Consider the following 22,841-nt stretch of genomic DNA (forward strand, 5'->3'; position numbering starts at 1 on the left):
CTTTCTCTTAGTTAATTCATTAACAGCGGGTGATGCAGCTGAATGTTAGTGAAGGGCCCTCTCAAGCAGGACACTCATTAAACAGACCGTCCTATTTCAGGAGAATGCTCACCCAACTATTACACCAGCAGCGCAAATCTACTAGAAATGATTAAGTACACAAAGGCAAGTCACTACTCTTAACATTTACTCAACATTTTCTCAGTGTCACACTTAGTGTTGCTATATTTCATGCAAAGCATAACGTGAAAATATCTGTGTCTGTATGTTTGCATGCCACAGCTCTCAGCATCAACAAGTTTAAAATACAGTACAGTATTTTAGTGCAGTAGTTGACAAAATTATTATTAAAATGCTATGCACAATAACTGCTTGTGGTCTTATAAAAAAGAAAAAAAAACGACCAATACTTTTTCGTCTGCATGTACTGTATGTTAAAGAGCCTATAAAGTAATATCAGAGATTGGTTTTGATTACATTGTACATTGTTTGAAAATAATTGCTGAAAACGTATAAAGACTATTATTCAAACGTGGAGATATAGCATGAAACTATTTTTCACCATTTCGGTTTTTAAGATTTTTTTTGGGGCATGGATATAACTGTGCCAAGTGACACACTTCGGCTCAGGCATGAGTCCCCTCTCCCCCACTGTATAAGAACTTGAGTGCCTTCGTGCGCATCAGTGGTTAACAGGCACAACGTGCAGTTAGATAGATAGCTAGGTCTACACCCTGAAAAGGAATCCTTCTTTCAGATAGTCCACTGCTATGGCCACTTTAGAAGTGCCTCAGACTCATGTTGATGCTGGACAGTGGCCTCCCTGCAAGGCATCTTAACGACTGTCATTTTGCATTCCAAAAGAATAATAACATTTGTGGCTTGGGACGTGCATCCAACTTGGAGCATAAATAGTCGAGTTTCCGCACCAAAAATTGAAGCTAGTGTTCTCCTTGTTGCATGAACTGATGAAGCCTGGTCAGATGAGAGGGGAAACGTCCAGCTGGAGCAACCATTCCAGTTGTGATCGATTCAATGCCCGGAGAATGAAACAACCTGGATGAATGAAAATATTCACAGGTATTGTCATGTTCACTTGACACAGACTTTCATTGTGACATCTGTTGTCTGTAATAAGGTGTCCCCACTGGTCACAAAAATATTATCTAGAGCCACTCTCTCACTGTATTCCTTGCAAATTGTTGCATAAGTTTATAACAGCAGTTTTTTTTTTCGCCTGTCCCTTTTCAGAAATCCACCAAAGAGGCTTATTGCCAGGAATGTGTGCACTTGCCCAAGACGGAATCTCAGATAGCGAGTCTTGGGTGTTGAACCTTTCCACTGTGGTAATGGCTTGGTGTCATTCTGTCTCGCTTATATCTCTAAAACTACCTATGAATATGGGAAATGTGCGAGTCGACTTAAACACTATCTCCCACCTCAGTCCCATACACACAGGACAGCAAGCCAGGAAAAAGGCAGAACAAATGTCAATTAGCGTGAAAAAGAGGCTTATGCCATTGACTTGAGCAGCAGAAATACAGCAATGGCTCTATAGTCTGATTGTTGTTTTGGTTCGGATGTATTTGTTTTTACGTTAATTCGTTGTGCTAATTGTAGTCCTCAAAGGAAAATTCAGTTTCGTCTCCACTCCACACAAAGATCCAGATTCAGGCATGCAGGAAGGGACAGATTTCAGAATGATGGGATGTGAAGCAGTCGCCATGCTTTTCTTTCTTTTGACTTCATGACTTCTGAGTCAGCCCTTGTGGGAAGGCACTGTGAAGAATTTTCAGATTGTTTTAGGTCTTTTGAGTTGAGTATCAGTCTGTTATTTCTAATGCAGCCGAGATGAATGTTTTGTTATATGTTCAATAGACATAAAACATATAAGAGCAATTTCATGAAATAAATAAAAATTAAATATCCATCCATTTTCCGTACCGCTTTATCCTCACGGGGGTCGCGGGTGTGCTGGAGCCTATCCCAGCCATCTTCGGCGAGAGGCGGGGTACACCCTAAACTGGTCGCCAGCCAATCGCAGGGCACATATAAACAAACAACCATTCGCGCACACATTCACACCTAAGGGCAATTCAGAGTCTTCAATCAACCTACCACGCATGTTTTTGGGATGTGCGAGGAAAACCCACGCAGGCACAGGTAGAACTTGCAAACTCCACACAGGTGGGGCCGGGATTTGAACCCCGGTCCTCAGAACTGTGAGGCAGATGTGCTAACCAGTCGGCCAGCGTGGCGCTTAAAATTAAATATAATTATTAAAATATGTTTTTTTGGCCGAAGGCGGGGACCTTGGCGATCCGATCCCCGGCTACAGAAGCTGGCTCTAGGGACGTGGAATGTCACCTCTCTGGCAGGGAAGGAGCCCGAGCTGGTGTGTGAGGTCGAGAAGTTCCGACTAGATATAGTCGGACTCGCCTCCACGCAAATCTTGGGCTTCTGGTACCAGTCTTCTCGAGAGGGGTTTGACTCTCTTCCACTCTGGAGTTGCCCACGGCGAGAGGCGCAGAGTAGGTGTGGGTATACTTATTGCTCCCCGGCTCGGCGCCTGTACGTTGGGGTTCACCCCGGTGGACGAGAGTGTAGCCTCCCTCCGCCTTCGGCTGGGGGGACGGGTCCTGACTGTTGTTTGTGCCTATGCACCAAACAGCAGTTCAGAGTACCCACCCTTTTTGGAGTCCTTGAGAGGGGGAGCTGGAGAGCGCTCCCGCTGGGGACTCCCATCGTTCTGCTGGGGGACTTCAATGCTCACGTGGGCAATGATAGTGAGACCTGGAAGGGCGTGATTGGGAGGAACGCCCCCCCCGATCAGAACCCGAGCGGTGTTTTGTTATTGGACTTGTGTGCTCATCACGGATTGTCCATAACGAACACCATGTTCAAGCATAAGGGTGTCCACACGTGCACTTGGCACCAGGACACCCTAGGTCGCAATTTGATGATGGACTTTGTGGTCGTGTCATCGGACTTGCGGCCACGTCTTGGACACTCGGGTGAAGAGAGGGGCGGAGCTGTCAACTGATCACCACCTGGTGGTGAGTTGGCTCGGATGGTGGGGGTAGATGCCGGTCCGACGTGGCAGGCCCAAACGTGTTATGAGGGTCTGCTGGGAACGACTGGCGGACTCCCCTGTCAGAAGGAGTTTCAACTCCCACCTCCGACAGAACTTTGCTCATGTTTCGGGTGAGGCGAGGGGCATCGAGTCAGAGTGGATATCTACAATTTATTAATTATTAAAATTATACAGTAATGGTTGTTGTTGTGCAATTGAACAGTATGCATAATTATTTTTATCCTATTAAATAATATACTGCAATAACTGTCCCGCAGTAGTGCTCTTGACATAATTTTTAAAATGTGGAAATTGTTCTGACAGTAACTTTCTATAAATTGGCAGCTCTGAAAAGCTTTTCTGTTATCCACAAGTTGATAGTATTCATTAACGCCATTTGTTTGAGGTTCTCCAAAATGGTGTGTCCAAAAGGTCGATGGGTCGTCCATAACATTTTACTGTCATTGATTTTTTTTTTTCAAAACATGCAAATAAAAAAATGCCAATGTCTTTAAAAAGGCATAAATGCATCATGTCCATTTTTTTTCTTAGTCAAAGAAACATGAAATCCACTGGCTTTCTTGGCATGATATCCCTTCCAAACCATTTTTTTTCTAAAAAAAAAAAAAAAAAAAAAAAAAAAAAAAGCCACCTTTGAAGTATGGTTGTATCTGTGACACAACCTGGATAAGAGAAGATAAATTAATAGGTGTGTGTAAATGCAACCTTTAAAAAAAAAAAAAAAAAAAGCACAGTTAGCAGAGCATTGAATTTCTTCGAGATCCCTCATGAGTTTCCTTCTGTTTACCTTTTTGGAAGTTACTTTTGCATCTCCTGCAGTAAGCTCAAACCATCATCGTAACCTGGAACCCTTATTGTCATTGGGATTTTCACTCCTCTCTGACTAATGTTTCCTGTCGGTGTCGATTGTTGCATTTGGTCCACTGACCTTTCGCCATGAACAACCAAAGGAAATCAGAGCTGTAAAGACTGCTTTTTTGTTTCACACCTCTCTGTATCTCACACTTTAGCTTCCTGGTCTCTCGGCTCCAAAGTGACATGTGTGAGGTAGAACAAATTTCTCGTGTGAAGACCATTGTTGTGGTTGGCTTGCTGATGTTGTCTTTGTTTTACTGGTGATATCTCTGGCATGTCGCTTCCAATCTTATTGAGCAGTGGTTCTCAAACCTTTTTAACCAAGTACCACCTAAAAAAAAATGTTACTCTCAAAGTACCACCATAATGGCCAACATTAAAATACAGTAGTGTAGCAGGTCTGTTTATCAAAAAAAAAAAAAAAAACAAGGGACATTTTATTATAATCCACGGTAACATTATGCAGTTTGAACATAACATTACGCTTAAATATAGGAGAAAAGAACTGCAATTAAATTAAATTAAAATGTACTGCACATAAACATTAAATGTAAATTGTACCTAAATGTTTGAAAGCAAGCAGTTTAAAAAGATTATAATAATGCAAATTGACTTAAAAGTAAAATCAAACAGAACTGTACTTAATAAATTTATTGTACTGGAGTAAAAAAAAAAAAAAAAACTTTAACATTATGCTCGGTTTGAACGTTTAATACAGTGATTGTACCACTAGAGCTTCCCTCTACCTACCTGAAGTCACTTTCTTTAAAAACCAAAGACCAAGTCCAAAACCTGGTTGTACTGATAGATTCCGACCTGACTTTCAACAGTCATATCAAGTAAATTACTAAAACTGCCTTCGACCATCTGAAGAACATATCAGAGTGAAGGCTTGCATGTGCCAAGCAGACCAGGAGAAGCTCATCCATTCCTTTATCTCAAGTAGACTTGACTATTGTAATGATCTTCTGATTGGACTCCCCAAAAAGAGCATTAAACAGCTGCAGCTCATTCAGAATGCTGCATCTCGGGTTCTGACCAGAACAAAGAGGTAAGAGCAGATTAGTCCAATTCTAAAGTCTTTACACTGGCTCCCAGTCGGCTTCAGAATGGATTTTAAAGTTCTGCTACTGGTCTATAAATCACTAAATGGGTTAGGTCCTGAATACATGAAAGAAATGCTAATGGAATATAAACCCAGTAAGGCACTGAGATTGTCAGACTCAGGTCAAATAGTGGAGTACAGAGTCCAAAGCTAACATGGTGAAGCAGCATTTAGCTATTATGCTGCACACAAATGGAATAAGTTGCCAATAGAAGTGATGTCAGCCCCAAGTGTGAATGTGTTTAAGTCCAGGTTAAAAACTCTTCTTTTTTTTGTCATGCTTTTAGAGCATTTCCTATTTTAAATATTTCTTGCACTGTACACTGTTTTAATTGTACTTGTAGTTTATTTTTTTATTTTTGTCTTAAATGTTTACAAGCTGTTTTTTTCCTTTGTTTTTTGAAATGCTTTTAATCATGTAAAGCACATTGACTTGCGTTGTGTATGGCGTCCTATATAAACAAAATTGCTTTGCTTTACCCCACACTCTCACACTACCACACTTTAAAAGTCAGTGTATGTTTACATACACTGATCCTTGGATTTGTTGTTTTGTCGCATTTTTAGAAGTACCACATTCTAAGGTTGTTAAAGCAATCCCGAGCTCCAAAACCAATTAAAGACACTATACATGTCCGTATAGTCTCAGTTGCTACTTCCACGCTGCCTTCACTGTAAATTGGCGCAATGGTAAAGCCGGAACAAGTGCCGTTTGACAAAGTATTCTTAGGCTGCTGCACAAACTGGCTCATTGTGCGTCATTTGTAACCTTATATGTTGGGATCATTGTAAACGAAGGACTCCTGTGTGTTTTTGTACACATACACATTTGTGTACAATTAACTTTATGGTAGTTAACTAGCCAACCAGGGCCATTTCTCTGACCATCGGTCTCTGCCGACCAGTCAACATTCCCATACAGCTGGAAAACTTGCTGGCAGGATCGAGCTGGTGAACGTACCAACAATGACTCTCACCAACGACCTGACATTTAGTGACACCAGGCCACTTTGCTGGATTTAGTCTATCTATCGCTCCCTATGCTTCTTTTTCTTCTCTACCCAGAACTCAGGGCAATCTCTTGTTGCTCACTATGAGCAACACAATTGCAGTGTCATTTGATACAGTTTAATATGCGGAATATTTTCACTAATGTGTACTTCATACTATACAATCAGATGAGGGAGGATTAGGGTCACACACAAGAAAAAAAATGAAGAAATGTCCTTATGTTACAAGAATGTTACAAAAAGTCGTCATATTGCCAGATATTTAGATTTACATGTGCACATTTACTGTAACAATCACAACCCTCTATAAAAGGTCACCAATTTACTGAGAATACATCTTAATGGGTAACAATGTGCTGTGGATCAGGGTGTACAGATTAATGATGCAGTGACAGCAGGATTTTACGATTAGACATGATCGTGGAGTTGGGTTTAAATGTGATCAGGTCTAAAACAAACAAACAAAAAAATCAATTTACATAACGACAAGGCAAAGACAAGCCTTACGGGGAAACCGTTGTTTTGTTATTTTATTCTCATACTTTCCACATGCGGCAAAAGGTTACATTTTCCCCTTACAGTCCTGCTCAACTCTCAAATAAACTACTCATTATATTGTAATTGAATGTCAATAATTCAGACAAGTCTCAGTCAAATCCAAACACACAAATGGAGACAAATATACACTGCACAACAAGCAGCTCACATGCCACCATACAAACTAACCCACAACATAAACTCACACACACACGATACAGTCACCCAACACTCATGCTGGCCATAGCATGAAAGACAATCTCCTTGAGAAACAAGTATTTAACGCCAAAAGCTTAAGGAAGGAAATCACGTTACAAGATGTAGAAAAAAAATGCATGCAGCTCTTCTAACCCTTTGTTTGGAGGTGGGGGTGGTAAGTAGACTTTTACATCAAGGCTTGGCTGTCCCTGAGAAGAGGTGGCTTCTTGATAAAGAAAAGAATTTGTTACTGAAGCTCTTAAACTGCTAAATCTCCTCTAATACTGTACAATCAGCAGCCTGAAATATTCACAGACTGCGTCTCTCCCTCTGCTCAGACTTCAGACTCTGATTTTACGCCTCTTTTCTCAAGAGGAAAATCAATATGGGTTCCCATTACTGTGCGTGTTATACTGTATGTGTGCTGATGGGCGGATGTAAACCTCCAAGGCCCCCCACTCCCACTTCTTGTTCCCATAGTGGTAGTAGTGTTTGGACTTGTGATTCTGCAAACCTTTTAATGTCCGTGGTGTTATCTGGGTGTCAGCTGCAGGGACGATGGTCAAGGTGGGAAAAAACAACATAATGTGCATTCACACAGCATGACTCAAACGGGACAATGGGCATCTTTAATGTGGACCAAGCAACTGGTGCACCCGCATAAAGGTTTGGTGCACCAAAATGTTCGACCCCATCGCATTCAACACCGCAGTTTTACAGGTTCCCTTTAAAATAAAATGCTGCCTGTCTTTTTAGGCAATATTGACGAGTAAACGATTAGCTAACAATCTGGTCAACAAAGTTTTTTATTTGACGCACAATTCCACAAGATGGGTAATTTACTAGAAAGTGTTGGTGCTTAAATTGCGCCGTGTCAGAACGTTGGTTAAGACTTTCGGACGAATCAGGCCTTAATTTAACAGTAAGTTGTCAATCGTTGTTTTGATCTTATTATCCATGGCTATTTCCACTCTTAAATCAAATCGACTAGGCCACTCACCTAGGCCTGGCATAAAAACTAAAACACTAACAATTTTTAGGACAGTTTAGTTTCCCAGAATCTATCACAATAAACAATTGTATCGTTGATGTTGTTTTTTTATTGCCTCATTAATGTACACACAGTGCCCCATATTGACAGAAAAATATGGAATTGTTGAAATTTTTTATTTAAAAAAAAAAGAAAAAGAAAAACTGAAATATCACACAATCATAAGTATTCAGACCCTTTGCTGTGACACTCATATATTTAACTCGGGTGCTGTCCATTTCTACTGATCATCCTTAAGAGGGTCCTACACCTTCTTTGGAGTCCAGCTGTGTTTGATTATACTGATTGGACTTGATTAGGAAAGCCACACCCTTGTCTATATAAGACGTTACAGCTCACAGTGCATGTCAAAGCAAATGAGAATCATGAAGTCAAAGGAACTGCCTGAAGAGCTCAGACACAGAATTGTGGCAAGGCACAGATCTGGCCATGGTTACAAATAGATAAAAAGAACCCAAAGAGGCTGTGGCTGAGCTCCAGAGATGCAGTCGGGAGATGGCCAAAAGTTCTAGAAAGTCAACCATCACTGCAGCCCTCCACCAGTCGGGGCTTTATGGCAGAGTAGCTCGACGGAAGCCTCTTCTCAGTGCTAGACACATGAAACCCTGCATGGAGTTTGCTTAAAAAATATATATATAATAAATAAAAAAAACCTTAAGGACCCCAAGATGGTGAGAAATAAGATTCTCTGGTCTGATGAGACCAAGATAGAAATTGTTGGCCTTAATTCTAAGTGGCATGTGTGGAGAAAACCAGGCACTGCTCATCACCTGTCCAATACAGTCCCAACAGTGAAGCATGGTGGTGGCAGCATCTTGCTGAGGGGGTGTTTTTCAGCTGCAGGGACAGGACGACTTGTTGCTACCGAAGGAAAGATGAATGTGGCCAAGTACAGGGATATCCTGGACGAAAACCTTCTCCAGAGTGCACAGAACCTCAGACTGGGCCGAAGGTTCACCTTCAAACAAGACAATGACCCTAAGCGCACAGCTAAAATACCGAAGGAGTGGCTTCAGAACAACTCGGTGACTGTTCTTGAATGGCCCAGCCAGAGCCCTGACTTAAACCCAATTAAGCATTTCTCGAAAGACCCGAAAATGGCTGCCCACCAATGTTCACCATCCAACCTGACAGAACTGGAGAGGATCTGCAAGGAGGAATGGCAGACATCCCCAAATCCAGGTGTGAAAAACTTGTTGCATCATTCCCAAAAAGACTCATGGCTGTATTAGCTCAAAAGGGTGCTTCTACTAAATACTGAGCAAAGGGTCCTAATACTTATGGCTGTGTGATATTTCAGTTTTTCTTTTTTAATAAATCTGCAAAAATTTCAACAATTTGTGGGTTTTTTTCTGTCAATATGGAGTGCTGTGTGTATATTAATATGGTATATTTTACCAAAATGGCTGCAATCTAAAAAAGTGAAAAATTTAAGGGGTCTGAATACTTTCCTTACCCACTGTATATCTGTGTATATTTAACCCTAGGGTCATATTAAACTAAAATGTGTCCTCATTAGCATCCCAGGTGTCTTCAATCTTGTAGTCAGTCAGTCTGCCTATATAAATGGTGACAATCAGTTATATGCACAACCTACTTCCGCATTCAGCAAAACAGGTGAAAACTTTTGGTGGTGAAAGCCACCAAAAAGACAATATCCAATGTTTATGCTTTGTTTGTGTTAAGTATACTATATCATATTTGTATAAATAAATTATATTTATATTTAACTTTTGTCTAAAGACACTAGCCCAAAAGAAAACATTCATGCAAGTTTGGCTTCAACATGTCATCAACCTTTAGTCATGATCATTAGCATACCATACACAGGAAGTCAGCTATACAGTTTTCCGTGTTGTTCACGTGATGTTCTGCATGTAGCGAATTAGTCACTGTGCTGCTTGGTGACATGGTGTGTATCACACTGAACATCGACCACACAAAGTTGACGAGAGTTGTCTCAGGAGATTGAAAATTAAGTTACACAATTAAGAGACGGACGGGGAATACGAATAGTAAACAAATAAGCCAGAACAGCCCTAAAAAAAAAAAAATGTAAAGGTGCAATCCAAGGTCAAATTCCATCAGTGTTTTATCGCACAATCTGTCGTCGTTTCAGCCAAAATAGACTTCATGGGAAGCAACCAAGGAGGACACCACTGATGAAAGCAAATCATGAAAAAGAAATGTGAGACACAAAGCTTTTGGGATAATGTCCTTTGGACAGATGAGACAAAACTGGAGCTTTTTGGCAAGCACATAAACTCTATTGTCACAAACTCAGAAATTAAACATACCAAGAACACTGTCCCTACTGTGAAACACGGAGGTTTGCTTATGATGTGGAGCTGCTTGCTGGATCTGGCACAGACTGTCTTGAATCTGTCCTGGGTACAATGAATTTTCAAGGCATTCTGAAGATAAATGTGCTGCCTAGTTTCAGAAAGTTTGGTTTCAGTCACAGGTAGGAGGTCTTCCATCAGGATAATGACTCAAAACACACCCAAGAATGGTTAAGAGCAAAGTGCCCTTTTCATGCCCCTGTTCTAAATCCTATTGAACATTTGAGGAAGGAGCTATGAACCATAAGGTCTGGAAAATGCATCCTTTAAACCTGAGACAACTAGAGCAGTTTACTGGCAAGGATTTTAATTGACAGTTACAGAAATTCTTTGATTGCGGTGTTTGCCTTAAATAGTTAAAAGGGTAACATCATTTTTGTCCAGGACTGTTTCAGTTTTATTTTTTATTTATTTATGATTCTGTTGAACCACAATTCAAAATTCAAAAAGCTTTTCATAGGTTAATTTTCAGGAGAGTAAATAAATAGTATTAATTTTGTCAGTTATTTAAGTTATGGTTGTGGGTTTTTTGTTCAACAGAGGGGTTTTGTGTGTGTGCATGTGCGTTCACTGTATACTGTATAATGTGATTGGCGAAGTGGAAGTTTTCTTAACACAAGATAATAACACTAAATAATGCACTTACATTGAATAAGATTCAATCTTTGTAGAATTTTGTTGTCCAGTGCAACTGTGTATGTAAGCTAATGGAACTAACTGACAACGCTAATACTAGCTTTAGTGGTTCAACTTATTTTCCGCAAGCTTGTGGTTGAAGTGGTTTTGCTCAATTTTCTTGTTGTTTCTCTGAACCTGTTTACCTCATAATGACATTATGTGCAAAGGTCCTCTTGCCGTTCCTAAAGGTGAAACCCTTATTAATACAAACACTGCTCAACTCGCAGGTAAAGGTCATACTTCGACAATAGAGCCTTGAGAGTTAGGCGAGGGTGGAAGAACTTGACCCAAGCACATGCACTTCTTTGCAATTCTGACCAAGACAATTATGGATCAGCCTGGAATCTTGTTTACGAATCCTTTCAACCAATTGGGAGATCTTTAAATGCTTTCAAATTTTGGTTCAACAGATGTGGCAGGCATGACGGTGTGTCCTCCTGTAGCCCTGGACGTCGGGGTGAGGCTCTTGTGTCACCTGTTCGAACTGTGGAAGCAGGTACCGGCAGGCATCCTAGCTCTGACAGAGTGGCTGCTGGGAGAGGGAGAAGACAATAAGGAGGGAGATTCAGATGACGCCTCCAGTCTGGTAAAAAAATATATATATATCATTTGTTTGGCTTTTTTCCACCAAGCAGTATAGTTTTGTTCTGTTTAGTATGCTACACGCTTGTTTTTATTGACAAAACCTGTCAAGGGTATCAAAATTAACAGATCCATACCACTATTGAGGTACTAGCCACAGTGACAAAACAAAACAAAACAAAAAGTCATTCAAAATTTCAGTCTATAGTGTTGCTTCTTTCTGGTCTATGTCTGAATGTCTAGACTATCTCAGCATATACCCCTGTTGGGAGAGTTACTGGTGACTAAGGGTAAAATGATTGACTGCCTCGTTTGTCCTTGTTCTGCCTGTTGTCCAGTTCTGCACATTTGTCCTTGTGGCCTGAAGCACAAATGTGTGCATTTGTTTGCTGGATATGTTAAAAACTAGAGGAGGTTTGTTGTATAATATTTTTAATGGACCAATTTGGTTGTTTTGATTGGGTAGGATGAAGAGGACTTCCTGTTTGAAAAGGGCAACCTTAACCTGTGGGCCGAGCCAGTCCAGTGGGTGAAGCTGCTTCACAAACACCTCATTTCCCACATTCTTATCTACAAACAGACCAGAGATTTGGGACGTGCGGAACTGGAGCAGGCTCAGGCTCAAATCGACACACTGACCTTCAATGCCCGAGCCAAACTGTTGCGCTCCAAACAAGCCTTGGACTCTCTCCCAGTCCTGCCCCAGTTCTCCTGCCCCATGGAGCACACCCAACTGGTATTGCAGCAGCAAAGGGCCACTCTGGCTCTGGATGTGCTGGACATGCTGAGAGGAGAAATTGAGTAACATCGCAATGTTGTAAAAACTATCAGACAGCTTTTCCTGAGTGATCGTGAATATAACAACCTCAAACAGGTTTTTTTTTTTTATCATATATTTACCCTCTTATTGATTTTAATTGTTATGACTGTTTTTCATTGATGTCTGAAATGAAGCCTTCTGAGAAGTTAATTTTGAGTCATGTGTTATTGTCCAAAATGAGTTAGGGTTCGCTGGAAATTACACAAGAAAGTGGCACAAGACTAACACGTAGTCATCTTGATACTTCATCCGTCCATCCATTTTCCATACCGCTTAGCCTCACTCGGGTCGCGGGCGTGCTGGAGTTGATCCCAGCTGACGCTCAGCAAGAGCGTCACCCACCTTGCAAATTGTGAGTATATGTTGACTTCCTTTATTTTCCTGGTGTTTAATGATCCTTCCAATTGGACTTTGTCGTGTCATTCCCTCTCGTTATATAATATAGATGATAGCACAATAGACTACTGTCAGTGTGCCTGTGTGTGTTCATGGTGCCCATATACTCATTGACCTTTCTCCCTCCCTGGTATCCATGTTCCTTGTTACAGTAAAACTGACGTAATGTTTTGAAACTGCTCAACATCCCCTAATAAAAACAGAGTTGTCTGATTAAGAGCGGTTCCTGTGGACAAGGGATTTCTCAAGAACTTCACCGTGTCTGTCCTTCACATTAAACTGTTTATCTCAACGGCAGAGAGCAAATGGGGCAACTGGTCCTAGAGCAGCTCTCAGCCTATTTTTAGGTTGGTAGTAGTAGATTCCAAAGTCTTATGTCATTTTTTTTTTTCCCATGCCTGTTTCTATTTCCTTCACCTCTCTCCCTTCGTCAACTCGGGAGAATATTAAATCATGTCAGAGACTGAAAAATAAACGATATATTTTTAGATCCTCTTTTGCAATTATGATTCTAAATTAAAAGGCTATAATGGTTACTGGTGTAGCAGAAACCGGCAATTTCTGGTAGCCCGCTGTGCATTTTACACCCAGTCGCATCCATTCACTACCAACTTTGTGACGTTCTTCGGTGTTTTGTGAAACAGACTGACATTTAATGTGAACATTCAGTAAGTAATTCTTCTGTAGGGACTTGAGCTTTGGAACCGAAGGGTCACAGTTTGAGTGGCAACTACAGATGTTGGAGAGATGCTCATCTGCTTCCCGAGTATTGTCAATGGTGCCCTTGAGCAAGGTCCAGCACTGTTTGCGTGGCCCCTTTACTCTTTGAGTTAAAAAAAAATATATATATATATATACATATATATATACATATATATATACAGCCATTAGTTTTAAGAGTATAAAATCCACCCCACCAAAAAAAAAAAATAATAAAAGTGAATGGATCAGAACTGAAAACACTATGCGGCAGAATTTGTCGCCTGACAAAATCTTGCTCGGCAGGTGGCGCACTGGCTTTCCCTGCTGTCAGTTCCTAACACGCCCTCCAGAGGGCATTGTTACTCCGCTGGTTCACATAGAAACCACATTCCTTCACTCTTCACTCTCCTTCATGCTCCCACACTGAGAAAAACAAGTTAGAAGGAACTGATGAAGGAAAGAGAACTGTATGGGGAACAAAAAAAAATTTGTAAGCCAGAGTTGTATTCTTATTTAGTTGTAGGAATCATAGGCTCCCTCGACTCTGGTTACTTAATATAGCTTAGTTTGTGGACTATACTAAAGTAGGTTGAGTAGTTGGGTAGTTTTGACCGTCTTGATCCTCAATAAATGGCAATAGGTTGTTGTTACCTTGTTTCTTAAGATTATGCAACGGGTAAATGCTAAAAATTGTCCTGCACTCTGCCTGGACTCCGCTCATACTTGTGGTCTCACCCGATCCGCAGGGAGAGAGAGAAAGGGTGAGGCCGTTTCCTTCCATTACAAATACATGCACATGCTTCCAAGTGAGACAAAGTAGGGGGGGGGGGCATTTGTGCTGGTTCAAATCCTCACAAGTTTGCACCAAGTCCGTATGCGTGAGGACACATTTCCTAGATTTGCATTCGCAGCCCCTACAATTAACAAGAAAGATGTGGTGGTTTCAATTGAAGTCAGTTTTTTTTTTTCTGACCAAGCTGCACTAATTTGGAAGTGTGATTTAAAACTGAGAAGAAGACAAAAAAAAAAAACAACTTTGGGGCTGTGATAAGGGGGATGGGCTTTGGGTTGAATTTCAAGGCGTGGTGTTAAAGAATCGGCGGCCAACCGGTGAATGGATGTTTTTAAATGAGAAAGAGGGGGAGGAGGAGGTGGCGCTGGCAAAAGTTTTCTACGACTTAGTTCACTTCGCCCCTCCCCGGCCACCGGCAGGCATTTATAGCCCGCAAAAAAGGGGCTTGATCCCGCAGTGAAGCACTTGTGGCTCAGCGCTTCTTCAGGGGAGGAATCACGCCCATCTACTACTCATCAACACACACAAAAACCTAGCCCCTCTTTTTGCCGTCGTCGGTTATAAAGTGCCCCGGCTCTTCTTTTTCTTTCCATTTGATTTTTGAAGCAACTTTCCAGAACAACCAAAAAGCAGTCGTGGCACAAACCAGCGCTCGTCGCAGTGCAGCCTGCTCGTTCCTCCATGAAAGAAGGAGTGCACCAGCAAATTTGGGGAAACGACGACATGTCTGCGACCGTCTTGTCCGCCTTCTACGACAGGGACATGCTTTACAAGGTACAGCTGCTCCCCCTTTTTTTTTTTTTTTTTTAATGAACTTGCGTGTATGAGTTGAGTGCGCGTTGCAACAAGTCGCAGCCATGTGACTGCAGTGCATTGCTAACATGTCGCCCGTTCTCTCCCGCAGCAGGATAAAAGCACGAACATGAACGCCCTCCACATCAACAGCATGCTGGACAGAAAGGCGGTGGGAGCCCCGGTCACCTCTGCGGGCTCCGGTGGCCCGTTCGCGCCGGGATTTTTCCGGCGAAACTCCACCAGCAACGTGGACGCGCTGAACAACGGCAACAAGTACACCGTGAGCTCCTCTTACAGCAGTCTGAAGGAGAACACGCCGAGCGGAACGACCACGCTCATGAACAAGGAAAACAAGTTCCGCGACCGCGCGTACAGCGAGAGCGGAGAGCGGGCCGTGCTGCAGCAGAAGGCCGGCTCTCAGATCAACTCCACCCGCTACAAGACCGAGCTGTGCCGGCCCTTCGAGGAGAACGGCTCGTGCAAGTACGGCGAGAAATGTCAGTTCGCCCACGGCTACCACGAGCTGAGGAGCTTGTCCCGCCACCCCAAGTACAAAACGGAGCCGTGTCGCACGTTCCACACCATCGGCTTCTGTCCCTACGGTCCCCGGTGTCACTTTATCCACAACGCCGACGAGCGCCGGCCCGCCCCGGCCGCCAACGCCAACGTGCAGGCGGGGGAGGCCCGCGGCTACGGCCAAAGGGACGCCCTGCCCCCTCAGCAGCAGCAGCAGCTCTGCTACACCCACCGGGACAGACCAAAGCTTCACCACAGCCTGAGCTTCTCCGGCTTCTCCAGCCACCACGGCCTGGACTCCCCGCTGCTCGAGAGCCCCACGTCGCGGACCCCACCGCCGCCCGCTTCCTGCTGCATGTCCTCCTCCAGCTTCTACGACGACGTGCTGTCGCCCAACTCCGTGGCTTGCATCAACAGTGCCTTCAACTTCCCCGGGCAAGACCTCAAGACTTTGCTGGCCCCGCTGGCCGTGCACACCAGCGGCGGCTACTCCAACAACCACTCGGCCGGCGGCGGCGCTCACTACGGCGGCGTGCAGGGCGGCATGTGCCCCCCGTCGCCTCCCGCCTACAACATGAGCCACTTGCAGGCGCTGCGCCGTCTCAGCGAGTCGCCGGTGTTCGAGCCTCCCCCCAGCCCGCCAGACTCGCTCTCAGACCGGGAGAGCTACGCCAGCGGCTCCCTCAGCTCCTCCGGGAGCCTCAGTGGCTCCGAGTCTCCCAGTCTGGACGCCGGGAGGCGTTTGCCAATCTTCAGCAGGCTGTCGATTTCAGATGACTGAGCGCGTTTTTTTGTGTGCGTGTGTGTCGTGGATTATGTTCAGCGGCTTCCACCCTGCTGAAGTGCCTCTGAGCAACGAGACATTGAATCTCTGCCAGCTGAAGGGGTGGTGGTCCTGCTCTGACCTCCCTGGTGGGGGGCAAGTGAGGAAAGTTCCACCCATGGGGATCAATAAGTGTCCTTAACCTGGCATTAGATTACTATGCCCCCACCCCCCACCCTCTTTTCTTTCTTTCTTTCTTTCTCTGTAATATAGCTGTATTAAAAGTTGAGATAGCAAACAGAAGGCATTCCATCAGTGCCTTGCCCAAGGGCTCATGCCAGCCCCTCTTCCGTTTTTTTTTTTTTTTTTTTTTGCTCTTATCAGGTGAGTCACACTTTTCCTTGGATTAGATGACTTGACAAGAAGAAGAGACTTTAAAAGCGAGTCGATTTCCTCCCATCCTGCCAAGAATATGCCTTGACTCTGCGACAATTTTTTTTTTTCCTTTTTCAATGCTTTTGTTTTTTTTTTTTCTTCTCTTCAACTTCCATTCCATGTTTTCTCGTAGCGCCACTCAGTGGTTAGGTTGGTTGTTGTAGTTGCTTGGTTGAAAAGCACTCTCGAGTTGGGTTTGTTTGGGGGAAGTCACTGCTGATGGTTGAATATGTATTTTTTTAGCTGTTATGAGTGATTTGCATAGCAGTGCATAACTGGCTATGGACTATTTAACTTATTTATTATCTTGTGAAACAAGTATAGGCTACATTGGTAATTTGTGTCCATACTATATTTATCAAGTATGATGAAGCAATAGATCTATATTCTTTTATGTTTAAATTATGATTGCCATTATTAATCTGCATAAAGTGGAGTGTATGTTCTTTTCACAGTAATATATATTGTTTTCTCCTTTTTTTGTAACTTCACTTGGTTATTTTTTATTGTAAATGAGTAAAAAAAAAAAATCTTAATTTAAGAGGACGTATGTGATATTTATTTCATTAATTTTGTTTCCATGTTTACGTTTATTAAAGTTTGCATAATTGCTGTTTGCTTCTGAGCTTGTGTGTGTCAATGCTATAGAAGGCTTTTTTTTTTTCTTATGAGAATCCCTATTTAGATGATTCTGTAGAATGTAAACACAATGTGGTTGTATAGACCGTCCAAAACTTGTTTTATTTAGATCAGCAACAAAGAATCCAAGTCAATAAATTAACCAAAAAGTATTTTTTTTTTCTTTCCTCTGTTTGCACGAGGTCACACTGTGATTCCAGCCACGTGCTTAAGAATGTAGCAATCCCATGTGCCCCAGTATTATTGTGTAGTGCCTGTGGGGCTCACCAACATGACATGCCTTTAAAATTAACCAAATAAAGTATTTTCCTTACATGGCATCTTTGATACGCAGGTTGAAATGAATGTAGTTTTGGATTCTATTTTTTACTAAAAGTTGTTTCCGCTCAGATTTTCTGACAACAACCATAACCTCTCTTAGTCCCCTTTCCTCCTTATTTGATTTTCCTATTTGCTCTGCTTTTCTTTCTTTTGATATCAAAATCTAGTCTGAGTGTTGTTTGCTGCAGAGGGAAGTGGTTGAATATGTCTGGTTTGTACATAGTAGGTACAGGGGGATGCGCACTATGTACTTTTGACTACTTTATCAGAAGTAAAGCTTTTTGAATGTAATAAATGGACAAAGACAACGAGAGTTGTTTATTTTGCGGGGAGTCAGTTCACTACAAGTTGAGTGTGAGACTGTTAACTTTGTACTGTACATTTTTTTGTAGTTCTCCCAATAAAAAAAAAAAAAAAAAAAGTTTGGAAAAAGTTTGTTTTTTTTGCTATCATTCAAGTCAATTTAGGTCACATTAGATCTGTTGCTGAATGAACACGTAAGGAATATTTCAACAATGGTACTTTAAAAAAAACAAAAACATTCTGGAGTCACTTCAAATTCAGTCCAGGACACCCTTGACCCGGATCTTGCCTGTGTCATTCCTAGTATGAGCTTGTCATTGCTCTTCTCAGTACTTGGTAAATTCAACAAGCACACACATGTCATCGCGAGACACAACTGCATTCACAAACCAAAGGAAGATGATCTTAATCTGGAGGTGAGCTGCACACTCATGACAATGGGTGGGAATGTTATCCCATGAATTGAATTAGCCGCAGCATGCGCCAACTGGCATCAGGTAAATGTGTCAGCCTCTACAGTTTTGATTGTCACTGTCAGAGAAGTGTTAATATAACCATACGTTTATTATTGTGGCTGTAGTTTGTAGTGAAGTAGAAGCGCACTGCATTATATCGAGAGGTGATCTGGGCATGTCCAGGAAGAGGATCCCCCGAGGGAGGGGTAGGACATTCTGGCTGGAGGGTCTACATTGCACAGCTGGCTTTGGAACGCTTGTCTCCTGGTTTAACTGGAGGAGGCGGCTGGAGACAGAAAAGTGCGGGCATCTGGACCTGCACTGCTGCCAGCGCAACCTAGACCCACATAAGTGGAAGAAAAGAAATATATGGCTGGCAATACTGAGAGCTGTCTTGCACTGTGCAGTATTTTTTAAATATGTAGCTGCCAGTGGCAGTATTATTAAATATTTAGATAAGTGATACGATGTTTCAATGTCCATCTGAACCCTCAACTCTCAAGTACAATATAGAGAGCATTTGTTCATCAAAAGTCCATCATCTTTTGGGATTTTGTATCAATTAGCGTTACTTAGGGTTAAAATACTGTACATCGCTGTGCCTCCGGCAGTAACGGGGCTTTGCACACCACAGGCCTGATCTCTACCCAATAGAGTACACATTTCACTTACTGCAGAAGAAAACTGAAGGCAGTAAGACCAACATGTAAGCAGCAAGTCAAGGAGGCTGGAGTGAAGGCCTTGGCATGCAGTTGCATGACCACGAAGCAAACTCAGAATTTGGTGACATCCATGACAGCTAAACTTCATTGCCTGTCAAGGATTGTCTCCCTAGTATTCAGTCAATGTTTCATTTCCAATGCCTTGTGATGGTGTGAAAAGGAGAAATCCTCAAAACAATGCCACCGTCCAAATGCTTGTGGACAAAACAATAACTATGCCAATGTGTTTCAACTATCAAAAGCTTTCGCTGGTGACTTTTCAGCTTGTTCAGCAACCCCGACGGGACTATTCTTGTGTCTAGACCGCATTCTAATCTCTGTGCCATATTCTGATTGGGACCACAGTTGCTATGCTAGTTTTCCAGGAACTTCTAAAAGAATAATGTAAGTGTTTTCTTCACTCCACACTGGGAAGTTATCAGTGGTAGCATAGGCATTAAGAAAATAAGAGGCCCAGGAGTCATGCAGTGCCTGGAGTTCACGCCAAGATAAGGTGGTCTGATAAAGGTCCTGGCAAATATTTACTGTGCCCTCAGTATTTCATAATGAAGTGTGTTTATCGCAGCAGAGCCAAGGGGCTGCACAATGCTTTAGACTGTGCCAAGTAGGATACCTGTGGCTAAGTGTGTGTGTGAATGCGTGTGCGTGTGTGTATTTGATAAAATGCTGTGAAGGGCTCAGTGTGTCAATCACTAAACCTACACGTTATGTATGATTAAGTGTTTTATACATGTCAGCTCTGTAAAAGATAATCTCTCGCTCCACATGGAACAGTGTTTGTGTGCATGCTGGGGTCTTACTGGTTAATGAGTCTGGAGCTGCGACAATGAAAGGAAATTCTCTGACTTGTGATTAGGGCAGGAAGAGCACTGGTTCCTGGCCACCACCCATTTCCACCTCTTCTATGTCTTGCTGTTTTTCCTCCACCATCAGTTTCCTTTCTCCTCTGTAGTGGTGGTCAGCAGCTTCTAGAAGTTACTATTTGTGTTCCACTGCCGCATTGGTAAGCTCAGCTCGTCCTGGTATTGTTTTGGACACGCTCAGGGCCGACCTGAGGTCAAGAAATAATTGCTCATACTTTCTAGATGTTGTTTTGGCCTCCAATGCGCGCCACATGGGTGGAGAATTGCCAACTATATATTGAAGAACAAATACCGTTGACCACTTGAGTGTCACCGAGTGCCAGATAAGGCCACATTCTGCTGTTTGATTTACATTTCCATCAGGTTTTGTTTTCTTTACAGTAGTGGAAACGAACTATTCTCCATTTTCCCTTTTCTTATGAGATTATTTATTATCGCAGTGTAATAAAATATTCCCTCTGCTTGGAATTACAGCACAAATGTCAATAAGCCTGTGGTAAATTTCAGCCAATTAAGGTTGGTGCAAAAACACATCCATCCATTCATTTTCTGTAGCGCTTGTCCTCATTCGGGTCATTTGTGAGCTGGAGCCTATCCCAGCTAACTCAGGGCGAAATGAGCAGTACACACTAGTAGGGCTGGGTGATGACTTGAAATGTAATCGTGATTTCGATTTTGGCTTCTCACGATCATAAAAACATTGTCATCAAAGAAAAACGATTAATATGCCACACAGCGCGGTGTGCGTTTGCAAGTTCCTGCTGTGTAAAAGCACCCTGAATGCACCTGTGTTGTTTACAGCAAGCGTGTGATGTATGTTATTCTGCCCTCCCTGAGCAAGCTCTCAGCTGTTTAATGACGCACCATTTGGAATTTACCATAAAACTAAACACACAACAAAAATAATTGCACACATTGTTTTTTTAAATACAAAACATAGTTTGTTTGAGAAACATCACCATCTTAATTCTAGCACTCAATGGAAAACCCTATTGACCGGCAAACAAAATTTAGCATTAGAAGTCACAGGAGTGATTTACCTTTAAATAACAAATATTCACACACAAACGCTGTTGTATGACATAGCCAGGTAATATACAGTAACAATACTCACGGGCATATATTCGTCCTAATCTGTGAAAAACAAGTTAATAAAGTTATATTGTGACTTTCTTCTTCTACTATTTCTATCTTAATTGTAAGTATATCTCCATGTGTGCACCACACTGCCCCTAAGAGGCCAAGGTGAACACAGCAGGAACAGCAGGTATTTATTTTTATTTGTTGTTGTTTTTTTTAAATTGAAATTAATTTAATATAGTATCATTTTACTTGCCGGGGTTCAAATCCCAGCCTTGCCTGTGTGGAGTTTGCATGCTCTCCACGTGCCTACGTAGGTTTTCTCCGGGCAGTGCCGTTTCCTCCCACATCCCAAAAACATGCGTGGTAGGTTGATTGACGACTCTAAATTGCCCGTAGGTGTGAATGCCAGTGCAAATGGTTGTTTGTTTATATGTGCCCTGCGATTGGATGGCAACCAGGGTGGACCTCGCCTCTCGGCCAAAGATAGCTGGGATGGGCTCCAGCACGCCCGCGACCCTTGTGAGGATAAGCGGTACAGAAAATGGATGGATGGATCCTTTTACTTGTTAATAATTTATTTTCTGGTTTTTCTTTCAAGGTATATTCAAAGTTGATTTTTCGTACAACCACAATTCCATTGAAGTTTGGACGTTGTGTTAACCATAAATAAAAACAGAATACAATGATTTGCAAATCATGTTCAACCTATATTTAATTGAATACACTACAAAGACAAAATATTTAATGTTCAAACTGGTTAACTATTGTTTTGAGCAAATAATCATTAACTTAGAATTTTATGGCTGCAACACATTCCAAAAAAGCTGGGACAGGGTCATGTTTACCACTGTGTTACATCATCTTTTCTTTGAACAACATTCAATAAACGTTTGGGAACTTAGGACACTAATTGTTGAAGCTTTGTAGGTGGAATTATTTTCGGCCTTGCAGCTTATATGCAGTGATTTCTCCAGATTCTATGAACCTTTTGAGGATATTATGGACCGTAGATGATGAAATCCCTAAATTCCTAGCAATTGTACATTGAGGAACATTGTCCTTAAACTGTTCGACTATTTTCTCACGCACTTGTTCACAAAGAGGTGAACCTCACCCCATCTTTGCTTGTGAAAGACGGAGCAATTCAGGGAAGCTCCTTTTATACCCAATCATGGCACCCACCTGTTCCCAATGAGCCTGTTCACCTGTGGGATGTTCCAAACAGGTGTTTGATGAGCATTCCTCAACTTTTTCAGTCTTTTTTTGCCACCTGTTCCAGCTTTTTTGGAATGTGTTGCAGCCATAAAATTCCAACTTAATGATTATTTGCTAAATACAATAAAGTTGATCAGTTTGAACATTAAATATCTTGTCTTTGTAGTGTATTCAATTAAATATAGCTTGAACATGATTTTCAAATCATATTCTGTTTTTATTTATGTTTAACACAATGTCCCAACTTCATTGGAATTGGGTTGTCGTTGAAGAAATACAAATTTTTTAAATAAAATCGAAAATAATCGTAATTATTGTTTTTTCCATAACTGCCAAGCTCTGGACTGGTCACCAGTCAATCACGTTGAACAAAAGATATAATAAAAAGAAATAGTAAACGTAATAGTACTGCCAGTCAAACAGTATTTTGTTACAATCATACCGTAGCGTGATCACATGAATTTATTAATTAATTTTTTTTAATGTTTGTTTTTGTTTATTTGTTTAATGCAATGGAAATTCAGATACTGTGGGTCAAACACGAAGGAGAGGTGGAAAGCGAGTTCTT

General features: G+C 42.0%; 2 protein-coding genes across 10 annotated transcripts in view; both read left to right on the plus strand.

Moving 5' to 3' along the window:
• Nucleotides 1-13,158, plus strand: part of thada (THADA armadillo repeat containing) — a 154,641-nt gene extending 141,483 nt beyond the window's left edge. For 4 of the 8 annotated variants that reach the window (XM_061790832.1, XM_061790835.1, XM_061790834.1 and 1 more), the window contains exons 37-38: nt 11,281-11,456; nt 11,919-13,158. In XM_061790832.1, coding sequence (XP_061646816.1) covers nt 11,281-11,456; nt 11,919-12,257 — 515 coding nt within the window. In that variant the 3' untranslated portion in view covers nt 12,258-13,158. Of the gene's footprint in view, nt 1-974; nt 1,081-1,251; nt 1,347-11,280; nt 11,457-11,918 lie in introns of those variants that run through there. The other 4 variants (XR_009790926.1, XR_009790928.1, XR_009790927.1 and 1 more) reach the window with 3 other exon arrangements.
• A 1,375-nt stretch (nt 13,159-14,533) lies between these two features.
• zfp36l2 (zinc finger protein 36, C3H type-like 2) lies at nt 14,534-17,940 on the plus strand. Of its 2 annotated transcripts, none has more exons than XM_061790848.1 (2): nt 14,534-14,937; nt 15,071-17,940. In XM_061790848.1, the coding sequence occupies exons 1-2, from the start codon at nt 14,845-14,847 to the stop codon at nt 16,253-16,255; spliced, it is 1,278 nt and encodes a 425-aa protein (XP_061646832.1). In that variant the 5' UTR covers nt 14,534-14,844; the 3' UTR covers nt 16,256-17,940. The 2 variants fall into 2 exon arrangements, with proteins under 2 accessions (XP_061646832.1, XP_061646831.1); XM_061790847.1 differs by having other exon boundaries at nt 14,537-14,937; nt 15,068-17,940.
• Nucleotides 17,941-22,841: the final 4,901 nt, after the last annotated feature.

The sequence above is a fragment of the Phyllopteryx taeniolatus genome, chromosome 11, assembly GCF_024500385.1.
Source record: "Phyllopteryx taeniolatus isolate TA_2022b chromosome 11, UOR_Ptae_1.2, whole genome shotgun sequence".
NCBI lineage: Eukaryota > Metazoa > Chordata > Actinopteri > Syngnathiformes > Syngnathidae > Phyllopteryx > Phyllopteryx taeniolatus.

What these genes read in the sequence shown, in the direction of transcription:
- zfp36l2 (XM_061790847.1), top strand. Translation starts at nt 14,845, where the DNA reads ATGAAAGAAGGAGTGCACCAGCAAATTTGGGGAAACGACGACATGTCT. An exon ending in ACAGGGACATGCTTTACAAG is followed by an intron (nt 14,938 to 15,067) that starts GTACAGCTGCTC and finishes TCTCTCCCGCAG; the next exon opens with CAGGATAAAAGCACGAACAT.